General features: G+C 35.4%; 2 protein-coding genes across 2 annotated transcripts; one reads left to right on the forward strand and one right to left on the reverse strand.

The window, feature by feature from the left end:
* Positions 1–262: 262 nt before the first annotated feature.
* LOC148201515 (uncharacterized) lies at positions 263–1,291 on the reverse strand. Its single transcript, XM_088109421.1, has 3 exons — positions 1,177–1,291; positions 644–1,101; positions 263–541 (listed from the first exon to the last, which is right to left on the reverse strand). Exons 1-3 carry the CDS (start codon positions 1,289–1,291, stop codon positions 263–265), a joined length of 852 nt encoding a protein of 283 aa, XP_087965547.1.
* Positions 1,292–4,636: 3,345 nt separating this feature from the next.
* Positions 4,637–8,541, forward strand: LOC124844680 (quillaic acid 3-O-glycosyltransferase CSL1-like). Its single transcript, XM_047321662.2, has 8 exons — positions 4,637–5,307; positions 5,416–5,508; positions 6,506–6,607; positions 6,690–6,902; positions 6,987–7,089; positions 7,220–7,398; positions 7,518–7,865; positions 7,973–8,541. Exons 1-8 carry the CDS (start codon positions 4,726–4,728, stop codon positions 8,438–8,440), a joined length of 2,088 nt encoding a protein of 695 aa, XP_047177618.1. The 5' UTR covers positions 4,637–4,725; the 3' UTR covers positions 8,441–8,541.
* The last annotated feature ends 2,043 nt before the right edge of the window (positions 8,542–10,584 follow it).

Raw genomic sequence — 10,584 nt, forward strand, 5'->3', positions numbered from 1 at the left:
ATTTAATCTAAAAGATCATTCACTGGTCTAGATTAAATCCACTTAGCAACGTCTACCTCACACCAGCATGAGGACACTCTACCATTCACGAAGCAGTGATAACAAACGACAACAAATACTCTATTTCATAGGTAATCAGTATATAACGTCTTCCCAAGTCATGCGAGACAAAGGCGTTTGGTCAAAGGTCAAAATAACTAAAACCTCTTCCTAACAAACAAATAAACATCAAGGGTTCATGGCCACGCCAATATCCTACAGCCTAATCTATTACAACATCTAGTGTCCCAACAACAGACCCCCCGGTAGCTTCAGCATTCGGTCCCTCAGCAGCAGCTACCCGAACATCAACAACTTCTTCAGGTTCCATGAAAGCATCATCCGGAATCTCAGCTAAAGCAGCAAGAAGTAGGTCATCCCTCTCTTTAGTTAGAACAGTCACGGTTTTCGTTGACTGCTCTAGTTCAGTCGCCAACTGGTTACATTCTATCTGCAACTGATCCTGTTCTTTCTTCATCGCGAAGCCAGCTGCTTGAACATTCTTCAAAAGGGTTTGAGCCTCACTCAATAATTATTCAGATTGTCTTTGTCTTTGTTCGCAATTAGAATGGACATCCGCCAACTCCTTTAGTTGGGCTTGCACCTTTTGCAACTCAACCCTCAACACACCCCTATCAGATGCGTACGTCATGTGCCAAGCGGCCATAGCTGCTCGGCTTGCTAGCTCCAACATCGCATCTGCCATTTGTTGTTCAGTCATGCTTTCCACAACCTTCTTCTCAGAGTCATCCAGATTAAAATCAGTCTTATGGCTAAGGTTGAAAGACGAATCCCACACACCATTAGGAAGAGGGCGATTCGTCACCTCGTCAGCATCCTTCATTCTTTTTGGAACAACGCCCGTTTTGTCGATAGCCTTCCCTTTCCGTTTCCTCACGAGCGGCTGCTCCTCAACGACCGCCACTTCATCGGGGGAAGACGACCGAATATTTGGAGATAGTTGAGTAGCCCCTGAAGATTGACCTGGACGATCGCTGCCTGCTTTAGCATCGGCAATGGTCTTAAACCAATTCCGAATTGGTCCCTTCTTCCCCATGGTCTCTGCAAATACATGTTCATCACAAACAGTCAACAATAATCAAACAATACACAAAACCACCAATAAGAGAAACATACGAAACACCCTTGAGCCGAAGTCATCGTGTTCAAGGCAATGTATGATTCGACGGGAAGAAAAGGGGCGAGGCAGTGCAGTCAACACACTAAAAGCTTCCAGTTCTCCAATAGTCATTTTATCCTCAGACCACGAGGTGAATCTTAGTGGATTTTGCGTCTAATACAAAGGAAATTTCGGGCTCCCATCTTCATAAAAAAAGAACGCCTGCCCTGAATCAAGAATCGACACTTTAAAGAATTTATCCTTAAAACCCTTGTACGACTGCGAGTACAGTTCCAGGAGGGCGTCACTAGGCTCAGAAATTAAAGATACCCAACCCCTTTTGGTGACAGGACAACATCTAAAGAAACACAAAAACAACGACATAGTAGGCCTAATGGCCAAGGCCTGACGCATAACAGCAAACGCCTGAATGTATCCCCAGCTATTGGGATGCAGTTGAGTTGGAGCAACATTTAGGGTTCTTAATACCTCCATCTGAAAACCGCTCAGAGACAATCTAATGTACATATCATAGAATGGCGAAGAATAGAAGTAGAAAAAATCGTTGGTGGCATTTTCTCTTTCGTGAAAAACCCTTTCATTCTCACGACAAGCCACCAACTTAATGCAAGACCTATAACCTAGAGTTCTCAAAATGCAGCTATTTTCTACCCAATCTTCTAGCACTACCCTACTTCTAAGCAAGCTATGAAAATCACTTACTTCCCGAGAAGCCCAATCGTAGTTGCTACAACAAGACGACGAAGAAGCACAATCTTTTGGGTCTTCAGTCAATACAGTACCATATAGAAACGCATCTTCGCCACCAAGAATGGTGGCGATTTCATGGTGTTCCCCCTCCGACGACATTTTCGGTATGTCAACACTTTCATTACACCTCTTCATGTTTCCTTTCACGTTAATAAGGGAACAACTGACAGCAGAACACCACACGCCGTAGGATCAGCATAATCCAACGGCTTTGTTTTCATGCCTTTATACATACCTTCGAAAGCGGGAAACCCTAAAACGTCTCGACAAAATAGTGCGTAGCGACTACCCTACTCAATGAGTGTACCCTCAACGTCCTACAGTTAACTCGCACGCTTAAACCGCGTTGTTTAACTCGGACTCGGGGGGTATTATGTATGGTAGGATATCTGAGTCGAGCGATTGTCAATAGTAAATCGAACTAGCGACTAAACGATCGCTTTTACCCGGACGACTACCAAAAGTAAACAAGTCAAATATTAACGAGTACTCAAACGATTACTTCCGAACGATCGTCAACCTTCTAGACAGAACGACCGTTATATCATAGAAGATAATGCTAGCTAGACGATCGTCATATCATACGCTCATCATTGTCGCTCCTAACATCAATCGTCTTAATAGCGATTGTCTGTTACTTAAACCAAACGATCAGCATGGGTCAAATCAACCCAGTCAAAGGTAAGAGTCATCAGACGTTCCGTCAGCTTTATTCAGACTGGATCAATTAACCCGGATAAACTAAGGAATAAGTGGTTAGAAGTATCTGGCCATGATATCGCAAATCACGAAACCAACTAACCCAGTATCAAGCACGACCGAGCGGTTGAGTTCTCCAACCAATCGAATTTTTAGGTAAACGGTTTATCTTACTTTTAGGTTAAATACGAAAAACCAGAAGAGAAACAGGTACGTTTTGGATAATTCAGAAAGAGGGAAGAAAAGATTAATTTTTCATTATTGAACTAAAAAGGTTTCGTCATTCCTTTTTCTGACTTGAGCGTCGGAGTATCTTTGCAGGTACCCACTCCATTCTCCCTTAAAGACCCTATGGAAGAAGAAGATATAAGGAGAGTTACATCTCGGCCTCAATAATTATACTCAAACAGTTACATAAACGAATAAAATGGAATTTTAAAATCCGATGACCACTCTAGTAACTTCTCGTAATCAGATTTCGAAATTGGATACATAAAAATAAAATCGAATTTTTAAATCTGGTAAACATCCAAATCCGGTGCATGGATTCAACATATCTAACCGGAGATTCTCCTAAGCCAGGCCGCCACATCAATGATCATCATTCATTTTAAAAGTGAATACTTTAAATGAATATTATATTAGTTTATAAAGGGATTAGATATAAATATTATATTGCCTGAATTTACAAATATATATTATTTATAAAAAAATTAAAATTAAAATTTAATTTATATTTTTTTAGGTTAAATTATATATATATATATATATATATATATATATATATATATATATATATATTTAATATGAAGGTAACTAAGCTGATTTAAATATATAAAATTCTTTATTAATTCATAGATTCTTTGAATAATTAAACACACTTTCATTTTTTAATTGAAAACATCGGTAAGTTGCGAGAACTCTTATATAAGAGAAATTAACAAAAAATGAAGAGAGAAAATAAAAAATGAAAATAAATAAATTAAATATCAATATTTATATAGGCTGTGTTGTGTTCGCATGGAGTGAGATTTTGAAGGAAGGGTATAATTGTGTTTCGATCTATGGATTTGAGGGATCACTCACTTTTCCCATTTCACCAAAAATAGAGAACATTTGAGAGGAGGAATGAAAATTTTACATTAATATCGCTACTGCTGCAAACCGATTGCGTAATTGATTTTATATATATATATATATATATATATATATATATATATATATATATATATATATATAATAAATAGTAATAATAATTACATATTAATTTTAGTTATAAAAATAAAATATTAATATAATATTTTAATTTATTAAAGTTGTTTTTTATCTATTATATTAATCAAATCATTCGTTAATTTGATCTTAAATTCACTCATTTCTATTTTCAAATATTTTAAAAGTACAAGTCCATCGACTCAAATTTATCCAAATCTAATCAAACATTCTGAAATCCATCTTTCGAAAAAAACATACCCTAGACTTAATAAAATGACTAAATGTCAATCAAGAAAACAAATAAAATAGAAAAGAATATATGAAAACAATGTAACCTTGACACAGTACATGCAAGGAGAGTGGTGGCATAAGAAAGTGGAAACCTGTATTTTGTAATTTTAAGCAAATATATGTAACTTCAGGTCATAAGTTCATATATATATATATATATATATATATATATATATATATATATATATATTATAGTTCTCCTCGAAGGTCAATGTCATCCTCAAAAATATATTTTTATTTGTTAGTAACAAAATGGTATAAAAAAAAGGCCCACGCGGCATCCACATTTGTGAGTCGGATTTAAATAATACTGGAGCGTGGTCCTCGCGATGCCATTAAAAATAATCTTTTTTTTTCTGTTTTTTGACGTCCCACGCCAAAATGGAATCAACATGCCTACATGCACGGACATTACCATTGGAGTCTCGTGCACCAAAAAAACATTGCTTTTTTAATCACACATTTCCATTTTCTTACCATTGATAAGTAGGTGGTGAGTGAGTTGATATATATATATATATATATATATACGTATATATGAAGAACTGGGAGCACGGAAAGTTGAGAACAGTGGTGAGAAGGAAAGAAAGATGGGAAGGCACACATACCATATAGAAACGGTTCAATCATGGTTGCTTCTCACCAGACTTCACATACTCATCCACCTTGTCGCCGTCGTTTCCATCTGTTACTACCGCATATCCCACCTCCTCCACCAACCACCAACCGCCCCATGGATACTCATCACACTCGCCGAGCTTCTGCTCTCCGTCATCTGGTTCTTAAACCAATCCTTCCGCTGGCACCCCGTCTCGCGGACTGTCATGACCGACAAGCTTCCGAGGGAGGACAACTTTCCGGGGCTCGACATCTTCGTCTGCACGCTCGACCCCGAGAAGGAACCCACGGTGCAGGTCATGGACACCGTTGTTTCCGCCGTTGCCATGGACTACCCTTCTGATAAGCTGGCGGTGTATCTGTCCGACGACGGTGGTACTCCGGTGACTTTATACGCTATGAAAGAGGCGGGTGTGTTCGCGAAGGAGTGGGTTCCCTTCTGCAGAAAGTATGGAGTGAAGTCGAGGTGTCCGAGGGCGTTCTTCTCTCCGATGGGAGAAGATGAAGACCTTCTTCGGCACGAGGGATTCAAGGCTCATCGTGACCTCATCAAGGTACCTATCTTCTTCTTCTTCTTCTCATCTCCTCCAAGAGGAAGATCACCTGTGTGACTTTGAATTTCATGAGTTCATAAAGTGTTTCTTTGGTACTGTTACTTACAGGCTAAATACGAGAAAATGCAGAAGAACATCGATAAATTTGGTTCAGACCCTAACAATCTTCGACTTGTCAACGACAGGGCTCCTCGTATTGAGGTATGGGACTGGCCCACACCAACATCCTTGTAATTGATCACTTCACTACTTCCTTTTATTTTTTGCTAACCAATTTTCTCATTCTCTTTTTATCAATACGTCATTTGCCTTTGAATTTTCAAAATAAACTTACTTAATTTAAATAAAACGTATTAAATAAATATTTTCAATGTTTCTCCTTAATTTTCATCGCTTTATTTGAATTTCAAATTTCATTATCAATCTTTTAAAGTTTGATTTTTTTTCTATTTTTTTCCTTGTAATTATTGTCTTTTTCTTTCTTCTATGGAAACATATTTTCATTAAATTTTACACTTTTTTCTTTAATTTCTCTTTTATCAATCTCATCTTTAGCTATTGTGGATTTAATAGCAGTGATGGTGAACCTAATAGAGTGTAGTTTTTTCATTTATTTCTTCTCTTTGAACATCAAACTAGATATCTATCTTCTATTGATTTTGATTTTTTTTATAATTTCTTTATTTGAAGTAAAATTCTTTCTCACACACAATTTCTTTTGGAAAGTCACATTTATTTATCTTTTAGTAAGCCTAACTTAAAAAATTTTGATTGATCTAAAAAACATATAAAACATAAAAAGATAATTTAACACTTAAATAAATTTTAATTGTAATTATTCTTATGCCTTTTACAGTAAATTGTTATACATTCTCAATTATTAATATAAAAATATCATATTTGTTGAGCTTATGAGTGTTATGAGTGATGATTGTACAAATATTATTTATATATCAGTCTTTTGAAAATTTGTTAGTCTTAAAACATTACGTTACCATGAGTAGTTTATTTTTCTTATGTGTTGAATTATAGACTGAATGAACAGAATATATTATATGCAAGTTATGGTTTGATATTGGTTGAATATGCACCATTTCCAATGAATGATGGATATATTTGTTAGAGCAATAAGGCAAACTTTTTCTTGTTAGTGGAAGGGAAAGAAGAAAAACTAATTGGTATATTTGCATGTGTTTAGATTATAAATGAGGAGGCAGGTTTGCCACTTCTTGTTTATGTGTCTCGGGAAAGAAGGCCATCCCTTCCTCACAAATTCAAAGGAGGAGCCCTCAACACATTGGTTCGTACCAAATTGAATTTGATTTCTACCCTTTTATCAATTCTTGCTTGATCAATGAAGAATTTTTCAATCGTGGTTGCAGCTCAGAGTCTCGGGTTTTCTCAGTAATGCACCTTATTTTCTAGTAGTGGATTGCGATATGTATTGCAATGATCCAACCTCTGCCAAACAAGCCATGTGCTTCTTCCTTGATCCTCAGACCTCCAAAGATACTGCATTTGTTCAATTCCCTCAAATGTTTCACAACCTTAGCAAAAAAGACATCTACGATAGTCAAACTAGGACCGCTTTTAAGGTAATCATTCATACATACATACGCAGACAAACCTTTTAATTTCCTTTGTCTGTTTTATTTTATCATTTTGTACTTTCTTTTTAGACAATGTGGCAAGGCATGGATGGACTAAGAGGTCCTGGTCTTTCTGGCAGTGGTAATTACTTGAGTAGAAGTGCGTTACTATTTGGAAGTCCTAACCAAAAGAGTACGTAAACACGTAAACATATGTAAACATGGCCTGTGTATGGTAATTTAGTTTTCTTTGTCACATTCCACTAAAGAAATTGTATCTAATTTTCTAGTTTTCTGTGTTATTTTTCAATCTGTGATTGTAGATGACTATCTGCAAGAGGCACAAAAGTACTTTGGCAACTCTACTGGGTTCATTGAATCACTGAAGATCATCCGTGGACAGAAAACTACCAAAAAGAGCAGTTCAAGAGAAGAAACGTTAAAAGAAGCCCTAGCAGTGTGCTCTTGTTCCTACGAAAACAACACAAAATGGGGTAGTGAGGCAAGTGTTGACAACATGCATCTAACATCATTTATATACCATATTTGGTATTCGATTCATCGATGTTTATGGACAGAGATTGTTGAGTATGAAAATGTAAATTTGCTTGGTACACGCAGGTGGGATTCTCATATGTGATCTTACTTGAGAGTACTGTTACTGGGTATATTCTTCACACCAGAGGATGGAGATCAGTTTATCTTTACCCGAAAACGCCATGTTTCTTAGGGTGTGCCCCCACTGACATCAAAGAAGGCATGATTCAATTGGTTAAGTGGTTGTCTGAACTTCTCTTGCTTGGTTTTTCCAAACACAGCCCTTTCACTTATGGATTTTCGAGCATGTCCATAATTCATTCCTTCACTTATTGCTTGATAACAATGTCATCTCTCTATGCCTTTTTCTTCATCCTGTATGGCATTGTACCTCAACTATGCCTCCTCAAAGGAATCCCTGTCTTTCCAAAGGTATATTTCCTGCATAAATGTTGTCTTATTTTAGCTTGTAACATAATGAAGATAACTTTTTCTGTGACTTCGAAAATGAGAAGGTTTGATTGTTGATTTTATCACAGGTGACAGACCCTTGGTTTGCAGTGTTTGCATTTGTGTATGTATCCACTCAGGTTCAACATTTGGTCGAGGTTCTTTCCGGGGAAGGGTCTATAGAAATGTGGTGGGATGAACAAAGAATTTGGATTCTGAAATCAGTGACAAGCATATTTGCAGTACTAGAAGCAACGAAGAAGCGGTTGGGGTTGAATAAGATGAAATTCAACTTGTCAAACAAAGCTATCGACGAAGAGAAGATGAAGAAGTACGAGGAAGGTAGGTTCGATTTCCAGGGTGCAGCTGTGTTCATGGCTCCAATGGTTCTGTTGCTCATTATCAACATTGTTGGCTTCTTTGGTGGGATATGGAGAGTATTGAATGAGAAGGATTTTCAAGAAATGTTTGGTCAACTTTTCCTAGTCACCTATGTAATGGCTCTAAGTTATCCCATTCTTCAGGCCATAGTGACCATGAAAAGCAAGAGTGGGTAGTGAAAATTTGTCATAAATAATAAGCTCATTCAAGACTCTGTCTTGCACTTGTATCTTACAATCAAATTGCTTAATAATATCTTCTCACTTTAGATCACTCATTCTAAAATCTATATAATATCTTTCTGCAACAAGCTTTCTAAAATGTATATAATACCTTCCGGAATGACTTTTGTAGAATAAGCTTTTTGGAAAATCTTTCTTAAACACATAAAATGTTTCTGAGTAGAGCTTTACAAGATGAGTTGTGCAAATCTGTTCATCATCAAAACTTCATCTTTGATTTTTGCTAACATTCTCCCCCTTTTTGATGATGATCAAAAACTACTTTGATTTAAAGCTTTTAGTAATAATCTGGATAAAACACAACTTATGGAAGAAAAAGTGCATTAGTGAATAAACACAAATAAGCAAATAAGCTTAAATAAGCTTTAAACATTTTCTCCCCCTTTTTTTATCATAATTAAAAAGGTGTGTTTGATGTTCTCCCCCTAAGATAATACTCCCCCTTAATAAAAGCATGTATGCATATGAGCTAAAAATATTTCAAATTTAAAGATTCATTCAAACATACACAATAGGATATTTAAAGCAAATAATTTTAGGATGAAGAACTTATAAAACATTGTTTAAACATATATTGAACTATGTAAGATAGGAATTTTAAAGCATACAAAAATATGGCTAGATTTTCAAAATTGCAAAACTGGAACGCATTTAAAAATTCAATCCTAAGATATTTCTAAAGATTCTTAGATCTCTTCTAATGTTTACCCCTTTAGATATGCCTCCAACTTCGTAATGATAATCCTCTAGGTTGTTTCCACATTTTGTTTAGATCTTCAGCTTGAGGATTGTCATCATTCTTCGCTTCCTTTGTTGTCTTCTACAACTCTTCATCATTGCCTGCATCTAATTCAACTGACTCAAGAGGTTTTGCCTCAAGGTCTACAATTTCATCAAAGACAACATGCACACATTCTTCTATTTCAAATGTTTTTCGATTGAAAACTATATATGCTTTGTATATTAGAAGATATCCAAAAAAAAATAGTTTCATCGGCCTTGGAATAAAATTTTCTTAAATTTTGTTTTAAAGAAATTCTAAATATTAAACAATAGGTACCCAACTACTTGTATGGGTCCTTTGGGTTAGATTTAGAAAAAAGAAATCATTTTACAACCCAAACATATCTACCACTTGGAACACCATAATGCTTAATTTTACATTTATTTGAAGTATGACCCTTTTTCATACAATAAAAGCATGATACAAAGTTTGTGTTCCTATAAATTGTTCCTTTTTCTACCCATGTTCTACGGGTTCTATTATTATGTTTATTTTTAATTTTAGGAACATACTTATTTTTAACAACCTTATTTTCGTTATTTTTACTACATTCTCCTAAGGTTGTGTGTTCTAGTAGTTTCTTAAAATTTTCACAAGAAGCACATTCATCACTACTAGTAAATTTACCCTTTTCAAAAGATAAAACTTTATTTTTCAAATCTTTATTTTCTTCACAAATATTTTCAAAATTTTATTTTAAATTTTTATTTTCTTCAAGAATATTTTCAAAGTCTGATTTCAAATTTTTATTTTCTTCAGAAATATTTTCAAAATTTAATTTTAAATTTTTGAAATCCTTTTTCAATTTCTTATGAGCTTTATCTAATTTCTCAGATTCTTCTATTAAAGCAGCATAAGTTTCATGCAATTCATCTTCACTAATTTGACTATAATTATCAGAATCGCTAGATGTACTTACTTGGCTTCCATTGTCGTCGTTCACCACTAAACAAATGTTTGCTTCTTCATCAGATTCGCTCAAATCGGAAATTGTTTCGTTGTCATCTTCCCATGCAATGTAGGCCTTCTTTTTCTTGAAGAATCTTTTCTCCTTTTTGTCTTCACTCTTCTTTTGATTTGGGCAGTCTGCCTTTAGGTGCCCCCTTTCTCCGCAACCATAACATTTATAGTGTGAGGAAGATCCTTGATTTTCTTTCTTTTCGAATTTTAATTTTCCTTTGTCTTTTGATTTCATGAACCTGTTGAGCCTTTTTATCATGAGTCTCAAATTTTCTTCTTCGTCTGAGTCTTCATCTTCCGATTTACCTTTGCTTCTTTCAACCTCCGACTTTAA

The sequence above is a fragment of the Vigna umbellata genome, chromosome 3, assembly GCF_029865625.1.
Source record: "Vigna umbellata cultivar VRB3 chromosome 3, Vumbellata_1.0, whole genome shotgun sequence".
Classification (NCBI taxonomy): Eukaryota; Viridiplantae; Streptophyta; class Magnoliopsida; order Fabales; family Fabaceae; genus Vigna; species Vigna umbellata.

What these genes read in the sequence shown, in the direction of transcription:
- LOC148201515 (XM_088109421.1), bottom strand. Translation starts at nt 1,291, where the DNA reads ATGACTATTGGAGAACTGGAAGCTTTTAGTGTGTTGACTGCACTGCCT. An exon ending in CTTCGGCTCAAGGGTGTTTC is followed by an intron (nt 1,102 to 1,176) that starts GTATGTTTCTCT and finishes ATGTATTTGCAG; the next exon opens with AGACCATGGGGAAGAAGGGA. An exon ending in TGAGGGTTGAGTTGCAAAAG is followed by an intron (nt 542 to 643) that starts GTGCAAGCCCAA and finishes ACCCTTTTGAAG; the next exon opens with AATGTTCAAGCAGCTGGCTT.
- LOC124844680 (XM_047321662.2), top strand. Translation starts at nt 4,726, where the DNA reads ATGGGAAGGCACACATACCATATAGAAACGGTTCAATCATGGTTGCTT. An exon ending in AAACTAGGACCGCTTTTAAG is followed by an intron (nt 6,903 to 6,986) that starts GTAATCATTCAT and finishes CTTTCTTTTTAG; the next exon opens with ACAATGTGGCAAGGCATGGA. An exon ending in GAATCCCTGTCTTTCCAAAG is followed by an intron (nt 7,866 to 7,972) that starts GTATATTTCCTG and finishes ATTTTATCACAG; the next exon opens with GTGACAGACCCTTGGTTTGC.